Source organism: Hyla sarda, chromosome 8 (genome assembly GCF_029499605.1).
Source record: "Hyla sarda isolate aHylSar1 chromosome 8, aHylSar1.hap1, whole genome shotgun sequence".
NCBI classification, from domain to species: Eukaryota; Metazoa; Chordata; class Amphibia; order Anura; family Hylidae; genus Hyla; species Hyla sarda.
The window spans coordinates 205,548,068-205,569,065 of record NC_079196.1 but is presented as its reverse complement, the minus strand read 5'-3'; the positions used below and the strand labels follow the sequence as shown (position 1 = coordinate 205,569,065).

General features: G+C 44.0%; 1 protein-coding gene across 1 annotated transcript; it reads right to left on the bottom strand.

The window, feature by feature from the left end:
- Positions 1-2,285: 2,285 nt before the first annotated feature.
- On the bottom strand, positions 2,286-19,956 carry LOC130285321 (chemerin-like receptor 1). Its single transcript, XM_056536677.1, has 6 exons — positions 19,847-19,956; positions 19,559-19,593; positions 18,314-19,015; positions 17,951-18,220; positions 2,459-2,519; positions 2,286-2,400 (listed from the first exon to the last, which is right to left on the bottom strand). The coding sequence occupies exons 1-6, from the start codon at positions 19,954-19,956 to the stop codon at positions 2,286-2,288; spliced, it is 1,293 nt and encodes a 430-aa protein (XP_056392652.1).
- Between the last annotated feature and the right edge of the window lie 1,042 nt (positions 19,957-20,998).

Genomic DNA, 20,998 nt, shown 5'->3' with positions numbered 1-20,998 from the left:
CTAAGAATGGAGAGGGCAGGCCATTACTCTATCTATCTATCTTACATCTATCTCATATCTATCTATCTATCTCACATCTATCTATTTTATATCTATCTATCTCATATCTATCTATCTATCTATCTCATATCTATCTATCTATCTATATATCTATCTATCTATCATGCATTTTCTTTGAAAACTAGAAACAGAACGTAAAACTTAGCAGAAACATATTTGTTTCTCTAGATCAAATGCAAGCTGAGTATCTGATGAATAATTATGATAGGGATGAGGAAACGTATAATTTGTAATAACATCTGTATCCATACCAATCATTCCTGTGTATCTAGCTATCACAGCTATTGTGCTAAGAAACAAGAAGACTGTCATGTGCAGGACCTTAGGAGCATGAAGCAGCTCAGAGGGTTTACAGTGATGGAAGAAATAGGAGATAATGATAACACTGCAGAACAAAAGTGTAAACACTCAGAAATTGTGGTGGAAGAAAACTTTTTACATGGGACATTTTGGCCCTTATTTACTAAGTGTGAAATGTTGTTTCCAACTTACAGGATTTCACTCTATTTACTATGGGGATTCACAGATTTACAAGTCGGGAACATTTTCTGACCAGCTTTTTCCAGGTGGAAATTTACAGCCATTTATTCACAGGATTTTCTGTGAATTCAATGGTTAACCACATAGGGACCCAGGTGCATACAGGTACGCCTTCGGTCCCTGGTACTTAAGGACCCAGGGTGTACCTGTAAGCCTGTGGGAATTTCGGTCCCCGCTGCGTGCTGGGCGGGGACCGGGGTGACTGCTAATATCGATCAGCAGGCACCCCGCGCAAATGCCCAGGGGGGGGGGTCATCAGACTCCCCCATGTAGGCGGTCGATGCAAATTGCAGGTGAATTCACACTTGCGATTTGCGCCGATCCCAGGTCATACGGGTCTATGGTGACCCGGAATATAAGGGGGATCGCGGTTGTCCATGACACCCATGATCCCCCTGAAGGGATAGGAGTGAGGCCACCCCTCCTATCCCTGCTATTGGTCGTCAAGACGCGACGACCAATAGCAGATCGGGGGCGGGGGGCTTAACTTTTGGTTTTCCCATACTGGCCACCCACAATAGGCGGGACAGAATGGGGAAACCTTCAGAGGACCGGGCCGAAGTCCACTCACCCCTCTGCGGAGGCTGTGGGCTGCGATCAGGACGGGGATCGTCTGAAGAAGAAGACGGCGATGCGACTCCCTGGATCCTACGGAAGCCGGTGAGTTGCTTAGCAACATCTAGAGGGCTACAGTCTATACAGTGGTCTTTAAACTGCAGCCCTCCAGATATTGCAAAACTACAACTCCCAGCATGCCCAGACAGCTGTTTGCTGTGTGGGCATGCTGGGATTTGTAGTTTTGCAACAGCTAGAGGGCTGCAGTTTGGAGATCACTTTGCAGTGATCTCTAAACTGTGGCCCTCTAGATCTTGCAAAACTACAACTCCTAGCATGCCCACACAGCAGTTTGCTGTCTGGGCATGCTGGAATTTGTAGTTTTGCAACATCTGAAGGGCCACAGTTAGGAGATCACTGTGCAGTGATCTCTAAACTGTAGTCCTCCAGATGTTGCAAAACTGCAAATCCCAGCATGCCCAAACAGCAAACAGCTGTCTTGGCATGCTGGGAGTTGTAGTTGCGTACCTCCAGCTGTTGCATAACTTGCAACAGCTGGAGGCACACTGGATGGAAAATACTGAGTTAGGTAACTGAACGTTTTCCAACCAGTGTGCCTCCAGCTGTTGCAAAAGTACAACTCCCAGCATGCATGGTCTGTCAGTACATGCTGTGATTTGTAGTTTTGAAACAGCTGGAGGTTTGCCCACCCATGTGAATGTACAGGGTACATTCACACGGGCGAGTTTACAGTGAGTTTTCTGCTACAAGTTTGGGCTGCGGCAAATTTTTCGCCGCAGCGCAAACCCCTTACACTGCCCCCCCCCAATAACTGGATAACCCCTTTAACCAATGTATATTACAAATATACATAAAATGTCATTACCGACATTATATTTTTTTTGCATAATTTAAGTGCTTTCCCCATCAACTCTGCCTATTGGTAAATACATCCCAGATTACATACACTTTTAGATATGTACTGTATGGTAATAGGGTTCTATAAAGCTTACTGCATAACAATATGGACCAATTCAGCATTAAACAATTGACAGTGGATATCTGGAAATAATCTGAACTTGCCATCCAATTCTCAGGAATAAAATCGCCCAGCTTAATTTATACAGACTCTATTCATCTACATGATTTTTCCCTTGTAGATTGTTCTCATTGGGAAAATGTGCTAGAAGTCCATGGTGAATTATTTCTATGAATAGATTAGCGTGGTTACAGCTCATGCTATGCCTATAGTGAATTAAAATCATTGACAGGCTGAAAATAGTCCTATCTGTGTCTTTCCAACAATATCTCATTTAACATGCCGTCTCTTGGAGCTGCATGTAGATTAGAGGGTAGGCTATGACCTAGGATACAACGATAAACGATGATATTAGATTTTACACACCTTGAGGCAGATAATACATTTTAGTAGGGTTATATACAAGCTTAAAGGAGTACTCCAGTGCAACATAACTTATCCACTCTCCGAAGGATAGGGGATAAGTTATAGATCGCGGAGTTCCAACCACTGGGGCCCCCCCCCCAGGCTCCAGGGCATCTAAAATGGTGGATCCACATGTGAGGACAGGGGGCAAGGAATCCTGGGAAGGCGGGTAGGCATGATGACCCTGAATCACATGCAGGATGCAGCCTATCAGCAGCCAGTTACTCCTGTGATGTCACAGCCCTATATAATCAGAAGCCATATTCCGGATAGTCACTTCATTCATTACACTGCAGAGAGATAGGACAGACAGCGCTTTGTGTGTTACACAGAAAAGCTTTTTCCAGCAGCGTTTCACCTCCTAGTCACCTCAGCGTTCTGGTGGACAGAAAACAGTGTGTTTTTCACAGAATTTTTTTTTTACTGCAGCGATTAACCTCCCAGTCACTTTCTTCAGCATTGTATTACAGAGAGGGGCCTAGAGCTGTGTGTTGCCCCATACATTTGAACAAGCTGGCTCAGCTGGAGAAACCTTAAGAGAGGAGGGAGGAATACGTTTTTAACGCATCTTTGTGTCTTTGATCCACAGCAAATGGTCTCCTTGTTATACTAGTCTGTAGACGTATAATACCCAGCAGTCCATTCCTAATAGTCTTTGAGAGAGTGCAATTTTGGGTTTAGTACACAGTGACTGTGTGCTACAGCACTATTGTGTACTGCTGGTGTTGTGCAAAAATATGCTTAAGCGTACTGTAGCACATTTTTCTGCCCTCATAAGTGCACACCATATAACTACATCTAAGTAGTGAACTATTTTGTACTTGTTAATCTGTCAAAGGCCTAGATACTGTGAAAGTCCAGGCAAAAGTAATCACCGGCTGGTGTTTTACGCCAATACTTTTTTTTTAGCGTACTGTAGCAAATTTTTTGGCCTTCATAAGTGCATACCACATACATACATCTAAGTAGTGTACAATTTTGTATCTGTTACTCTGTCAAGGGCCTAGATACTGTGAAAGGCCAGGCAAAAGTAATCAATGGCTGGTGTTTTACTCCTATACTTTTTTTTAAGCGTACTGTAGCGCATTTTTCTGCCCTCATAAGTGCATACCACATACGTACATCTAAGTAGTGTACAATTTTGTACCTGTTACTCTGTCAAGGGCCTAGATACTGTGAAAGGCCAGGCAAAAGTAATCACCGGCTGGTGTTTTCCTCCAATACTTTTTTAAGCATACTGTAGTGCATTTTTCTGCCCTCATAATTGCATACCACATACCTACATCTAAGTAGACTGTGAAAGGACAGCCAAAAGTATACACCTAATGTAGAAAGGAAGAGAAAATGGTATGTGGATCTCACACTAAGGGACACAAGGTTAACTGAATTCCTTTACATAAATGAATATGTAAAAACAGAGAGATCAGTCCTCAGTGTCCCACCCACATCTGTGAGTGTGTAGTGGATATCTGATAAGGATACTAGTAAAGCCAGTTACAAATCAATGTATTGTTTAACCCCTTAAGGAATGAGCACTTTTTCACCTTAAGGACCAGAGCATTTTTTGAACATCTGACCACTGTCACTTTAAACATTAATAACTCTGGAATGCTTTTACTTATCATTATGATTCCGAGACTGTTTTTTCGTGACATATTCTACTTTAACATAGTGGTAAAATTTTGTGGTAACTTGTATCCTTTCTTGGTGAAAAATCCCCAAATTTGATCAAAAAAATGAAAATTTTGCATTTTTTACACTCGCATATTCTTGCAATTTTTTAATTTTTGCAAGGGGTAAAAAGGAGAAAATGTTTGCTTGTATTTGAAACCCAATTTCTCTTGAGTAAGGACATACCTCATATGTCCATATAAAGTGTTCGGCGGGCGCAGTAGAGGGCTCAGAAGGGAAGGAGCGACAAATGGTTTTTGGGGGGCATGTCACCTTTAGGAAGCCCCTATGGTGCCAGAAGAGCAAAAAAATAAAAAAAAACACATGGCATACCATTTTGGAAAGTAGACCCCTCGGGGAACATAACAAGGGGTGAAGTGAACCTTAATACCCCACAGGTGATTCACGACTTTTGTATATGTAAAAATAAATAAACATTTTTTACCTAAAATGCTTGGTTTCCCAAAAATGTTACATTTTTAAAAAGGGTAATAGCAGAAAATACCCCCCAAAATTTGAAGCCCAACTTATCCCGATTCAGAAAACACCCCATATGGGGGTGAAAAGTGCTCTGCTGGCGCACTACAGGTCTCAGAAGTGAAGGAGTCACATTTGGCTTTTTGAAAGCAAATTTTGCTCTGGGGGCATGCCGCATTTAGGAAGCCCCTATGGTGCCAGAACAGCAACAAAAAAAAAACACATGGCATACCATTTTGGAAACTAGACCCCTCGGGGAACGTAACAAGAGGTAATGTGAACCTTAATACCCCACAGGTGATTCACAACTTTTGCATATGTAAAAAAAATAAAAAAAATTTTACCTAAAATGCTTGGTTTCCCAAAATTTTTAAATTTTTAAAAAGGGTAATAGCAGAAAATACCCCCCAAAATTTGTAACACAATTTCTCCCGAGTACGGCGATACCCCATATGTGACCCTAAAATAAATTTATTTTATTTATTTAGACTTTATTTAGACAGGTTGCAGGGGGAAAACAAAACATAACTCATGAACAAACCAAAGTCGTAGACCGTCTGGTCACTGACTACACATATCAGCATGCCCTGACTACTAACTGGTGAGCTACCCTCAGCCAGCATAAAACATGTGCCCCTGCAACCTGTTACTCACAGTTCACACCACTTCTTCACTTCTTGGACCGCTCACAGTTCGCTGTGTGTTTCCTTAACAGGGTCCGTGTGTCTCCCCATACAGCGATGTGCTGTTACCCAGGGAGAGCCCCAACTATTCTCTTTCTTTTCCTTTTAAACACACTTTCCCTTCCTGATACCTCATTAATCAGGCCACAGGTGGAGCATTTTCTAGAGTTAGCAAGGGAAATACACCCTTTCCTTGCCACACTGCCATAATACACACACACACACACATCATACATACTATATGCATACATACAAACATCATACATATATAATACATGCATACATCATACATATATAGTACATGCATACATATATAGTGCATGCATACATCATACATATATAATACATACATCATACAAACATATGAACATCATACATTATACATACACAAAGCCATAATATATACATTTACACATCATACATAAATACATCATACATCCATAATACATACATAATACACACACCATACATACATAATACACACCATACATATTACACACATCATACATACATACATCCCACCCCCCCTCCCGTCCACGGTCGCCTTACCCCAGTCATTTCTCACCAGCTTTGCACCATCGCCCACTTCTTCCTCGCGCCGAGGAATGGACACCCGTGTCGCCAGGAGTTGCGGCCAGGATCATCCCAGGAGGTGGAAGCAGACGTGCGCAGCTGCGGGGCAGCCCCTGCGCCTTCCGTTAGCGCAGCAGTGTGCGCGGCTGGGGAAGGGGGGAGGAGTGGCCCGGAGGAAGGTATAAAGAGCGGCTAGAGGGGATAGAGGGGCCGGAGGACTGGGGGGATAGAGCGGCCATAGGAGAGGGGGATAGAGTGGACGGAGGACGGTGGGATAGAGCGGCCGTAGCTGCAAGTTAAAAATAAATACATTTTTAGACATTGCGCAAAGACAGACGGCCGGCCAACCGGTGTGCCCTGAAAGGCATCCATGGCGACCTATGCCCGCGTGCCCACAGAGGGGGCTCGGCGTGCCACCTGTGGCACGCGTGCCATAGGTTCGCCATCACTGTCTTAGATCATTTATGTTTAATACTTGTATCTGTACTTTTAAGTTAATGCTTCTACTCAGTTACTTAACTGTGTATCTCCCTGATTCAACTTCTGTTAAGTCATGCTCTTCTCCCTAGTGTCTGATTGTTCCTCTATTAGAGTTAGTTTTCAGTTCATGGTTATTAGTGTTGGGTGCGAATATTCGCATTTCAAATTTTTATCGTGAATATTGAAAATATATTTGCTAAATATTTGAAATTACGAATATTAACTTTTTTCCGCATATGCACATATTCGCATGTGCACATATTTGCATATTCCTTCTTTTCACTTGTGGGCCAATTAGAATGATGCAAATACACTTGTCAGAGATTATTAACAACATTCCTAGCAACCAATAGTAAAGTTGTCCACCCCCTCACAGTCTTCCTCGAATGTACGAATATGCGAATATAACAAATGCATGAAATTTGCGAATATAGGACAAATTTTAGTCTATATATTCGCAAAATATTGCGTATTCGAATATGGCCAATGCCGCTCATCACTAATGGTTATCATAGGAATATGTATAGTTGCAGTGACACTTAGTGCTATCTAGCATAAGTGTACAGGGAAAGATTTATTGACAGAAGGATAAATAGCTAGGAGTTTTATAGTTCATTCTGTTTGGATTTTAAGCTTCAATTCCTGATCCATTATCATTATTCATTTGTTCCATCATCCATTCAACATCATCTGGTCATCTTGTCTATTGGTGTTCTGCTATTCTTGTTTTCTGTACTTCCCAGTATTGATTCTGTATGGGTTTTATAAAAATTTTTCAATTGTCTGCATGTCATACAGTTTAGTTGTCACGATTAGGCTGGCTGGAGGTGGATCCTCTGTGCCAGAGAGGGATTGGCGTGGACCGTGTCGGTGGACCGGTTCTAAGTTGCTACTGGTATTCACCAGAGCCCGCCGCAAAGCGGGATGGTCTTGCAGCGGCGGTAGCAACCAGGTCGTATCCACCGGCAACGGCTCAACCTCTCTGACTGCTGAGATAAGCGCGGTACAAGGGAGTAGACAAGAGCAAGGTCGGACATAGCAGAAGGTCAGGGCAGGCAGCAAGGATCGTAGTCAGGGGCAACGGCAGGAGGTCTGGAACACAGGCTAAGAACACACAAGGAAACGCTTTCACTGGCACAATGGCAACAAGATCCGGCGAGGGAGTGCAGGGGAAGTGAGGTATAAGTAGGGAGTGCACAGGTGATGACACTGATTAGGCCTGCTGCGCCAATCAGTGGCGCAGTGGCCCTTTAAATTGCAGAGACCCGGCGCGCGCGCCCTAAGGAGCGGGGCCGCGCGCGCCGGGACAACACAGACGGGGAACGGGTCAGGTACAGGAGCCGGGACGTGCATCGCGAGTGGGCGCATCCCGCGTCGCAAATCGCATCCCGGCTGGGAGTAATATCGCAGCGCACCCGGTCAGCAGGTCTGACCGGGGCGCTGCGAATGAGGGAACGCTGCGAGCGCTCCGGGGATGAGCGGGGACCCGGATCGCTCGGCATAACAGTACCCCCCCTCTTGGGTCTCCCCCTCTTTTTGGAGCCTGAAAACCTGAGGATAAGACTTTTGTCTAGGATGTTGTCCTCAGGTTCCCAAGATCTCTCCTCTGGGCCACAATTCTCCCAGTCAACCAAGAAGAATCTTTTACCTCTGACTGTCTTGGATGCTAGAATCTCCTTCACCGAGAAGACGTCAGACGAACCGGAAACAGGAGTGGGAGAAACAACTTTGGGAGAGAAGCGGTTAAGGATGAGTGGTTTTAGGAGAGAGACATGGAAGGCATTGGGAATACGGAGAGAAGGAGGAAGAAGGAGTTTGTAAGAGACAGGGTTGATCTGGCACAAGATTTTGAAAGGACCAAGATAGCGTGGTCCCAGTTTATAACTGGGGACACGAAAGCGGACATACTTAGCGGAGAGCCATACCTTGTCTCCGGGAGCAAAAATTTTTTCATCCGGGATGAAGCCTGTAAAAGAGAATTTTGGGTTTCTTTCCATATGGTGGAAAGATCTCGAGTCACTTCATCAACAGCGGGCAAACCAGAGGGCATGGGAGTGGGGAGGGGAGGAAGGGGGTGACGGCTGTACACCACGAAAAATGGGGATTTAGCAGAAGATTCGGAGACTCTGAAGTTGTATGAGAATTCGGCCCATGGTAGAAGATCTGCCCAGTCATCCTGGCGGGAGGAAACAAAATGTTGTAAATAGTCACCCAGGACCTGATTAATTCTTTCTACTTGCCCATTGGATTGGGGATGATAAGAAGAAGAGAAGTTTAATTTGATCTTGAGCTGCTTACAGAGGGCCCTCCAGAATTTAGACACAAATTGGACTCCTCTATCCGAGACGATATGCGTGGGCAAACCATGAAGGCGAAAAATGTGTATAAAAATTTGCTTTGCCAACTGAGGCGCTGAAGGAAGGCCAGGAAGAGGGATAAAATGTGCTATCTTGGAAAATCGATCAACGACCACCCAAACAACTGTGTTGCCACGGGATAAGGGCAGGTCCGTAATAAAGTCCATACCAATCTGTGACCAAGGTTGTTCAGGAACAGGCAGAGGATGAAGGAGACCAGCAGGCTTCTGGTGAGGAGTCTTATCCCGTGCACAGACAGTACAAGCCCGCACGAAATCTACAACATCAGTCTCCAGAGTAGGCCACCAATAAAATCGAGAGATGAGTTGAAAGGATCTTTTGATGCCCGCATGGCCTGCGAGGTGGGAGGAGTGTTCCCACTTGAGAATCCCGAGGCGCTGGCGTGGAGAAACGAAGGTCTTCGCTGGAGGAGTTTGTCTGATGGAAGCTGGAGAAGTGGAGATCAGACAGTCCGGAGGAATGATGTGTTGCGGAGAGGCTTCCGCTTCAGAGGCATCTGAAGAACGAGAGAGGGCATCGGCCCTAATGTTCTTGTCAGCAGGGCGAAAATGGATTTCAAAGTTAAAACGGGCAAAGAACAACGACCACCTAGCCTGGCGAGGGTTCAGTCGTTGGGCAGACTGGAGATAAGAGAGATTCTTGTGATCAGTGTATATAATAACTGGATATTTGGATCCCTCCAGCAGGTGCCTCCATTCCTCAAGCGCCAATTTTATGGCCAGTAGTTCTCGATCACCAATGGAGTAGTTTTTCTCCTCCGGAGAGAAGGTCCTAGAAAAAAACCCACAAGTAACAGCATGCCCGGAAGAATTTTTTTGTAGAAGAACCGCTCCAGCTCCCACTCAGGAGGCGTCTACCTCCAATAAGAAGGGTTTAGATGGGTCAGGTCTGGAGAGTACGGGAGCAGAAGAAAAGGCAGACTTGAGATGTTTAAATGCGTCTTCCGCTTGAGGAGACCAGGACTTAGGATTGGCATTTTTCTTGGTTAGAGCCACGATAGGAGCCACAATAGTGGAAAAGTGTGGAATAAATTGTCTGTAATAATTGCCGAACCCCAAAAAATGTTGGATAGCACGGAGTCCGGAGGGGCGTGGCCAATCTAATACGGCAGATAGTTTATCTGGGTCCATTTGTAGTCCCTGGCCAGAGACTAAGTATCCTAGGAAAGGAAGAGACTGACATTCAAAGAGACATTTTTCCATTTTGGCATAAAGTTGATTGTCCCGAAGTCTCTGAAGAACCATGCGGACATGCTGGCGGTGTTCTTCTAAGTTGGCAGAAAAAATCTGAATATCGTCCAGGTAAACCACAACACAGGTATATAGAAGATCACGAAAAATTTCATTAACAAAGTCTTGGAAGACGGCAGGGGCGTAGCACAGGCCAAAGGGCATGACCAGATACTCAAAGTGTCCATCTCTGGTGTTAAATGCAGTCTTCCATTCGTCCCCCTCCCTGATGCGGATGAGATTATAAGCACCTCTTAAGTCCAGCTTGGTAAAGATGTGGGCGCCTCGTAGGCGGTCAAAGAGTTCCGAGATAAGAGGTAAGGGGTAGCGGTTTTTTACCGTGATTTTATTAAGTCCGCGGTAATCAATGCAAGGGCGTAGGGAGCCATCTTTTCTGGAGACAAAAAAAATCCAGCTCCGGCAGGAGAGGAGGACTTGCGGATAAACCCCTTTTTTAAATTCTCCTGGATGTACTCCGACATGGCTTGGGTTTCCGGAGCAGACAGAGGATAGATTCTGCCCCGGGGTGGAGTAGTGCCCGGGAGGAGGTCAATAGGACAGTCATAAGGCCTGTGAGGAGGCAAAGTCTCAGCTTGTTTTTTGCAAAAAACATCAGCATAGTCCAGATAGGCCTTAGGAAGACCAGATACCGGGGGAACAACAGGGTCACGACTGTGAGTACTGGGAGCCGGTTTAAGACAGTCCTTGTGGCAAGAAGTACCCCAGTTCTTGATTTCCCCTGTGGTCCAATCAAGGGTTGGGGAATGGCATTGAAGCCACGGTAATCCAAGAAGAATTTCTGAAGTGCAGTTAGAGAGGACCAAAAATTCAATTTTTTCGTGATGGGTCCGATGCACATTAGGAGAGGTTCCGTGCGGTAACGCACGGTACAGTCCAATCTTTCATTGTTAACAGAGTTGATGTAGAGGGGTCTGGCGAGACTGGTCACCGGGATGTTGAACCTGTTGATGAGAGAGGCCAAAATAAAATTTCCTGCAGATCCGGAATCCAAGAAGGCCATAGCAGAGAAGGAGAAGGTAGAAGAAGACATCCGCACAGGCACAGTAAGGCGTGGAGAAGCAGAGTTCACATCAAGAGCTGTCTCACCTTTGTGCGGAGTCAGCGTGCATCCTCCCTGGCGAGGAGGACGGATAGGACAATCCTTCAAGAAATGTTCGGTACCGGCACAGTACAGGCAAAGGTTCTCCATGCGGCGTCGTGTCCTCTCTTGAGGTTTCAAGCTAGACCGGTCAACTTGCATAGCCTCCACGGCGGGAGGCATAGGAACGGATTGCAGAGGACCAGAGGAGAGAGGAGCTGGGGCGAGAAACCGCCTCGTGCGAACAAAGTCCATATCCTGGCGGAGCTCCTGACGCCTTTCGGAAAAACGCATGTCAATGCGGGTGGCAAGATGAATAAGTTCCTGCAGGTTAGCAGGAATTTCTCGTGCGGCCAGCACATCTTTAAGGTTACTGGATAGGCCTTTTTTAAAGGTCGCGCAGAGGGCCTCGTTATTCCAGGATAATTCGGAGGCAAGAGTACGGAATTGGATGGCGTACTCGCCAACAGAAGAATTACCCTGGATCAGGTTCAGCAGGGCAGTCTCGGGAGAAGAGGCTTGGGCAGGTTCCTCAAAGACACTTCGAATCTCCGTGAAGAAGGAGTGTACAGAGGCAGTGACAGGGTCATTGCGGTCCCAGAGCGGTGTGGCCCATGAAAGGGCTTTCCCAGACAGAAGGCTGACTACGAAAGCCACCTTAGACCTTTCAGTTGGAAACTGGTCCGACATCATCTCCAAATGCAGGGAACATTGCGAAAGAAAAACACGGCAAAACTTAGAGTCCCCATCAAATTTATCCGGCAAGGATAATCGGAGGCTGGAAGCGGCCACTCGCTGCGGAGGAGGTGCAGGAGCTGGCGGAGGAGATGATTGCTGAAGCTGTGGTAGTAGCTGCTGTAGCATCACGGTCAGTTGAGACAGCTGGTGGCCTTGTTGCGCTATCTGTTGCGACTGCTGGGCGACCACCGTGGTGAGGTCGGTGACAACTGGCAGCGGGACCTCAGCGGGATCCATGGCCGGATCTACTGTCACGATTCAGCTGGCTGGAGGTGGATCCTCTGTGCCAGAGAGGGATTGGCGTGGACCGTGTCAGTGGACCGGTTCTAAGTTGCTACTGGTATTCACCAGAGCCCGCCGCAAAGCGGGATGGTCTTGCAGCGGCGGTAGCAACCAGGTCGTATCCACCGGCAACGGCTCAACCTCTCTGACTGCTGAGATAAGCGCGGTACAAGGGAGTAGACAAGAGCAAGGTCGGACGTAGCAGAAGGTCAGGGCAGGCAGCAAGGATCGTAGTCAGGGGCAACGGCAGGAGGTCTGGAACACAGGCTAGGAACACACAAGGAAACGCTTTCACTGGCACAATGGCAACAAGATCCGGCGAGGGAGTGCAGGGGAAGTGAGGTATAAGTAGGGAGTGCACAGGTGATGACACTGATTAGGCCTGCTGCGCCAATCAGTGGCGCAGTGGCCCTTTAAATTGCAGAGACCCGGCGCGCGCGCGCCCTAAGGAGCGGGGCCGCGCGCGCCGGGACAACACAGACGGGGAACGGGTCAGGTACGGGAGCCGGGACGTGCATCGCGAGCGGGCGCATCCCGCGTCACGAATCGCATCCCGGCTGGGAGTAATATCGCAGCGCACCCGGTCAGCAGGTCTGACCGGGGCGCTGCGAATGAGGGAATGCTGCGAGCGCTCCGGGGAGGAGCGGGGACCCGGAGCGCTCGGCGTAACATTAGTCCTGTTTTAAGTCCTGGGGGTATCTGAGTCCTGGAAGTAACAGATTTGATTTCTCTCTGTTATCTCTCTTCCTGACCCCTTACAATTCAGTTACATCTAGTTAATTTGTCATATCGCTCTGCCCCATTGTAAACCCTGGAGATATATGAAAAAAGTGTACTTCTGATTCCTGTTTGCTGTTTCTCTTCTCGAACCCTTACAATCTGGGTTTCAGACTTTACATTCTACAAAAACTGATCTTGATGGGTAAACCTCATGGTAGCTATTCGGGATTGACATTTTAAAACAGGATGTTTTAACAGGATGCAAAAACATGATGTAAACCTAGCTTAGTCAAGTCACCAAGGCATTTGGGCCCATAATACGTTGCAGATTTCAGCTTTGAGCAATAGAGTAAAAGCAAGAATACATAGACAATTTTTACTTAAGACATTTAACAACCATTATCTTTATTATCAACATAGAAGTTACAAATGTAACTGACATATAACAACCAGAGAGAACATAGAGACCACAGGAACTTCACATAAACAATCGTATTTATCATAGAACCATCTGCTGTCCTTTTAACATAGTTCTTTATTTAAGAATAAGCTGCAACTGGATATTACATATACCTTTCAGCAGTATTGCATGGTAATAGGGTTCTCTGAAAGCTCACTTTATAACAATATGGACCAATTAAAAGGGTATTCCAGAAATAAAAAAACAAAGCTAAGGTCTTCAAAAAATAGCATTACACTTGTCTTCAGGTTGTGTGTGCTTTTACAACTTGTTTCTATTCACTTCAATGGAACTGAGCTGCAATACCACACACAACCTGGGGACACTGTTTTTAAAAAAAACATTTTTTTTTATTATCCCGGATATTCACTTAAAACTACAGTGGGGCAAAAAAGTATTCAGTCAGCCACCAATTGTGCAAGTTCTCCCACTTAAAAAGATGAGAGGCCTGTAATTTTAATCATAGGTTATAACCTCAACTATGAGAGACATAATGAGAAAGAAGAAATCCATAAAATCACATTGTCTGATTTCTAAAGAATTTATTTGCAAATTATGGTGGAAAATAAGTATTTGGTCACCTACAAAAAAGCAAGATTTCTGTCTCTCACAGACCTGTAACTTCTTCTATAAGAGTCTCCTCTGTCCTCCACTCGTTACCTGTATTAATGGCTCCTGTTTGTTATCAGTATAAAAGACACCTGTCCACAACCTCAAACAGTCACACTCCAAACTCCACTATGGCCAAGACCAAAGAGACCTGCACCAGGCAGAGAAACAAAATTGTAGACCTTCACCAGGCAGGGAAGACTAAATCTGCAATCTGCAAGCAGTTTGGTGTGAAGAAATCAACCGTGGGAGCAATTATTAGAAAAGGAAACAAGACCACTGATAATCTCCCTCAATCTGGGGATCCACACAAGATCTCACCCTGTGGTGTCAAAATGATCACAAGATCGGTGAGCAAAAATCCCAGAACCACACACAGGGACCTAGTGAATGACCTGCAGAGAGCTGGGACCAAAGTAACAAAGGCTACCATCAGTAACACACTACGCCGCCAGGGACTCAAATCATGCAGTGGGAGACTTGTCCCCCTGCTAAGCAGTACGTGTATGGGCATGTCTGAAGTTTGCTAGAGAGCATTTGGATTATCCAGAAGAGTATTGGAAAAATGTCATATGGTCTGATGAAACCAAAGTAGAACTTTTTGGTAAAAAGTAAAACCCGTCGTGTTTGGAGGAGAAAGAATGCTGAGTTGCATCTAAAGAACACCATAACTACTGTGAAGCAAGGGAGTGGAAACATCATGCTTTGGGGCTGTTTTTCTGCTAAGGGACCAGGATGACTGATCCGTGTAAAGGAAAGAATGAATGGGGCCATGTATCATGATATTTTGAGTCAAAACCTCCTGCCATCAGCAAAGGTATTGAAGATTAAACGTGGCTGGGTCTTTCAGCATGACAATGATCCCAAACACACTGCCCGGGCAACGAAGAAGTGGCTTTATAAGAAGAATTTCAAGGTCCTGGAGTGGCCTAGCCTAGTCAAAATGTTTGACCTCTGTCATTTCCAACAAAGGGTATATAACAAGGTATTGAGATGAACTTTTTTTTAATTGACCAAATACTTATTTTCCACCATAATTTGGAAATTAATTCTTTGAAAATCCGACAATGTGATTTTATGGATATTTTCGCATGTCTCTCATAGTTGAGGTATACCTATGATGGAAATTACAGACCTCTCTTATCTTTTTAAGTGGGAGAACTTTCACAATTGATGGCTGACTAAATACTTTTTTGTCCCGCTGTATGTTAAAGGGGTACGCCGGTGCTTACACATCTTATCCCCTATCCAAAGGATAGGGGATAAGATGCCTGATCGCGGGAATCCCAGAGCTGGGGACGCCCGTGATCATGCACGCGGCATGATAGCTATCACGCCCCCTCCTGTAGGCTTGCATTGAGGGACGGGACGTGACGTCACACGCCGCCGGCCCTGCGGTCGACCGTAATCAGACCCAGAGCGAACACGCTTTGGGGACTGATTACAAACGGGGTGCCGCGTGCATGATCACGGGCGTCCCCAGCTCCGGGACTCCCGCGATCAGGCATCTTATCCCCTATCCTTTGGATAGGGGATAAGATGTGTAAGCACCGGAGTACCCCTTTAAGGAAACATCTGAAAATAATCTGAGCTTACCATTCAATATGGTCACCCAGTCACCCAGATTCATGTATACGGATGTTCTACACATCTACATGATTTTTGCCCCTTGTAGATTGTACATTTTGGGAACAAATGCTGGTAGTTTTTATGGAAAATGATTCCTAAGCAACAATTTCTAAGGATACGGTTGATGCTTCAGTATATAGTTAGTTATGGTGAATTATAACAAAAAACAAACTGAAAATAGTTGTCTTTGTCCTTCCAATAAACTCTAATTCCCAAAAAAAGATCATATTTTACAAGCCACACACATATATTCTGGAGGATTTCAATGGTCACAGGATGTGTAGTGTCTTTATGGAAATCATTGTACTAGTTACTTGTGACTGACCTCAGAGAGGGGACAGAGGAGGGCAGAGATCACTACAATAAAAAGATGGGATAGCAATGAAGGGTTTTGGTTGCCCACTATCATTCTTACATCAAACTCACAATTGTGTGTAGGACACTTTTGGACAATACAAATGAAAAACTTTACAGGTGTCAGATTAGGGTTCCTTTTGCCTATCAGAGGAATTTATGCAAGGACCAACCCTTGAACTCAAAGAACCCTTCTCTACAACAGTTTTGACACTTATGATCCCTGGCAGCCAATCTCATTGGTCTTTACTATTTTAGTGAATATGTCTATTGTATTTTTACAGGTATCTCATTTATCCCATATTTGAATAACTAAAAGGCAAGCATTTTACCATGACCTAACTCTGCCACTAATATGGAGAGATAGACCAATGCACAACAACTCCCCCCCCCCCCCCCAATCCCTATTAATTTCAAGAATAAATTGGCCCTGGCACTGGCTTAACTTCAGAGGTCACTATTAATACATGGCCACCTCTCCAATGATAAATAGACAAAAATCGTACCTATTGTTAAATCATTTTTTTTAAATCCTGCATGGTTTTGTTAGATTAACCCTTAAGGTGACTTTAGGGCTTTTATTGTTGTTATTGAGCTCCTTAGAACACCATCCATGGTACACAGCTATTTCCCATTTCTTCATTTCAGGTGATGGGACCAGAGCTTGGTTGTTTGCCAACAGTACTCACACCTTGACATCCTTTTCCTTACTTGTCTGACCAATCACAGGACAGCACTTTTTGCTGCTATACTGTGATGGGGGGAGGGGTGATTTACAGTACACTACTACAGATGGCATGTGGATGGAGAAGGGGGTTATTGATTCATATACTTTGCAAGATGCTATAAAGAAGGAAACAGCAGCATAGCAAGGAAGGACTTACACTAAGCAGTAAACTTCTGCAACTCATGATGATAACACGACAAAGCAAGGTGGGGAGGAGATTACACTTAGGAGGCAGCTGAGTGTACATACAATAGTAAGAACACAAAAACTGCCCAGCATTGATTTACCTTTCATTTACACTGTGGGTTCTTTGGAAACTGAAGACAGGCCCACAGATTGCTAATATGCCGCCTAGTCTCTCTCTTTCCTTCCCAGATTACTTGTTCCATTTTGGCGTCTCTGTTACTAGAGATTGACAGAACCTTATAATTATGAATGGACAACATATTTCAGGGAAGTGAGACACTTAGTGATAAATACTTTACAGCTTTTTTCTGGAGTCATATTTAGTAAATAAAAAATCCCCCCCCCCCCCCCAAAAAAAAAAAAAATTAAAAAAAAGAAGAATTACGTAGAAGATCTTGTGAATGGGAGTTGTTTGAATCCACAGAGACCATTTAAGAAATCATGGCTACTTTGTCCCCTGAAGTAGCCCCGCACTTATCTAATGGCCGTGTTTGATGTTATAGCTGGGTGAGGAAACAGACCTTTATTTATAATCCCTTCAGAAAAACAATAGGATTATGTAGGTTTTTTCTTTTTTAATTTATATCTATGTTTTTTTTTAAATTAATTTATATCAATAGTTAAGTGCCCAAGCATATGTAGTAATCTCCCATATTTTGCCACTGTAGAATCCTCACCACAGTGACTGTGATGACAGATTGTAGTTGTTTTCTCATACAACCCCTTAAAGTCTTTATAAAAGTTGTAAACTTCTCTTGCTTTTGGGAGCTAGTGTATTCAGTATTATAACTTCTCCATCTACTCTTGTCGTGCTCAAGGAATATGCATCTTCCAAGGTATAAAGCTTTACATAATAGGTTGCAGATAAAATAAAAAAACAAAAAACAAACAGCAACACAGGCATAATATAAAACAGTTGATTTGGTTACATATGGTTGGTGGTCATTTAATGGGAGCATATTAGACCCACATGATGTAGTCATGTCTATACATGTGTAGCTACTGCATTTCTAATGGTATGTATGCAATCAGAAAGTCCTGTTCGCATCTTCCCACCGCTCAACACATATATGATAGGGTTCAGGCAGCTGTTTGCATAAGCAATATTGATAATAAGCGGCATGAATGTTAGGACGTTAAACAAGACTATGAATTTCATATTGTAAACAGCGATAAACATCACAATCTCAGCTATGACTGCTGGAGTCGATGTAATGAAATACACCATAATGATGATAGTTACAATTCGATAGAGCCTGCGGGGATTAACAGTCTTGGATTTTCTAACATGCACAGCTATAGTTATATTGCAAACTATTACAATCCCTAGGGGAATAAAATATCCAAAGATAACCAGAGGTATCAAAAACCACTTTAAAGACAACATAAAATGTCTCCAAAAATCAAGAGTCTCCTCACCACCACAACATGTGTCAGAGGAGCATTGTTGGATGTAGGGGCTCAACTTGGTGTAGATGTCAGAGAATAAGATATCTTTTGTAGCATTCTCACTACTCACATTATACCTTTTGTTGACTACTACAGTATCAGAGGTCGTGCTACCTAAGTAGCTGCATAATGTGACTTCTCCAGTTTTTACTTCACCAGCATAGTAGAACACAGGAAGGCTAAAGAGAACTGTGATCAACCAGATCATGATACAAATCCAAAAAGAAACACGTTGGGAAATGAATTTGAGGTGAAACATTGGTTTTGCTACAGACAATACTCTGGCAATATTTAATGCAATTAGAATGTAAATACTGGCGTACATATTGACACTTGAAGAAAAGAGAAAGAGTTTACACATATGCGGTCCGAATGTCCAGGTGCCTTTATGAGCTGAGATAATATATGGAGGTAAGGTCAGAAGAGACAAGAAATCAGCAATGGCCAAATTTAGAAACCAGTATTTAGACTTGTGTTTCTTCATCATAAATCCAAGAAAACAGATGACAACTGCATTTTCCACCAATCCCACCAGGCAGGTCACAATGGACATCACAAAACTGGAGTACCAAATGACAGATGAGTAAGACTCATGGTATTTGAGAAGAAGACGTATATCCACAATGGAATAACAGAGATCATGGGACAAAGCCATTTTTCCAGTGTTAGATCCTGAAAATGAGCACAGACACTCAGTAAGAGTCTGTCACTGATTACGTTAACATTTATGAGATATGTATGTATTGACCCTTTTACTTAGAAATGCATAAATATTCTCACAGTTTTATGCTACAAACAAAGCTTTTAGAAAGTTGTTTGGATTTTAGAAAGCCTAAATTGAAAGAAGTAAGGGAATATTTTATACATTTTTTTTTTTAAAAAGGCAGGCAAGCCCAGCAGACACTAAAATTAAAGCAAACTAGACTTTATGTAAAACATTTTAGCAAAAGTAAAAGGAAGAAAAAAACAGATATGGCTTACAAGATTGGTAAGTGCCATGAAGTGCTATAGTAAAAGCATAAGTATTTATTTATTAAAAAAGCATAGGGTTCCCCCTAGTTATATAACCAGACAGATACAACACCAAGCAGTAGCAGCCTGGCACTACCAGGATGGAAAGGGCCATTTATTTTGGCCCTCTCCAGCATAGTAATACCAGCTTGCTAGCACTCTAGTCCCAGACCACTATTTCTGACAGTCTAGATCTGCCCAAACCTGGCTCTTCCCAGTATCCTTGGTGCTGATGGGTACTAAGGAAATAAATGAGAGTAAGCTTTAGCCATTTTACAAGCTAACAGTAATTCCTGGCTTAGTAATGGATGCTGTTTATCAGATGATAACCACTAGTTAGCCACACAGAAATTATTATTTTTTATTGAAATAAAAAAAAACCTTGAGGGCCCCTGTTAACTCTTCTATTAAGTTACAAAAATCTCTTTCTTCCAATGAAAATAAAAATATTACATAAAAATAAAAATGGGACAAAGTAAAAACAATACTTACCTCTCCTCTTCAGCGTTGTATATGTTACTGCAATGACAGAAGCAGAAGATGTGCCCCAATTTAGCACGCTGTAAGCCAAAAACTTTCTGCTTCTGCTGGGGAAACCCCATGGCAGTAAGTATTAGTAGCAATACTAGTGTAGAAACAAAAACAAAAAAAGTTCCAGCTTGCTGAATATATTAAAATCATAGATCCTTTACAGGGCCGCCATTAGGGGGGTACAACCCATACACTTGTAAGGGGCCCGGGGCCTCAGGAAGGCCCAGCCGGCCCTGGACCTATTTTTTATTTTTTGAGCTTGTCAGTGAGTGAATGTCACCCACTGACAGCTGGGGGCCCGCACACACATGCTGTCACTTTCCGGAAGCCTGCAGGGCGCCGCTGCTGCACATACCGGCGATTTTCCTGTCATTCATTCATTCATCCAGGGAACCGCTGATGGAGAGGAGCGGAGCAGAGGGGGATGTGCCGCTTCCTGTGTTGGTGTGTACAGCCTGCAGGCAGAGTCCTGACTTATCTTCTTATCAGTATGATTTTCTATATTATCTTCTCCTCTTCCAACAGAATTTATCTCTCCTATCCCATCATCATTCCTCATAGAAGTGAGGGGGGAGGATTATATACATGTGAGGGGGGGGGGGTTAGGGGGTTATATACATGTGAGGGGGGGGGGTTATATACATGTGAGGGGGGGGGTTAGGGGGTTATATACATGTGAGGGGGGATTATATACATGTGAGGGGGGATTATATACACGTGAGGGGGGATTATATACACGTTAGGGGGGATTATATACACGTGAGGGGGGATTATATACACGTGAGGGGGGATTATTTACATGTGATGGGGGGATTATATACATGTATGGGGGAATTATATACATGTGAGGGGGATTATATACATGTGAGGGGGGATTATATACATGTGAGGGGGGATTATTTACATGTGAGGGGGGATTATATACATGTGATGGGGGATTATTTACATGTGAGGGGGGATTATTTACATGTGAGGGGGGTTATATACACGTGAGGGGGTATTATATACATGTGAGGGGGGATTATATACACGTGAGGGGGGGGATTATATACACGTGAGGGGGGGATTATATACACGTGAGGGGGTATTATATACACGTGAGGGGGGATTATA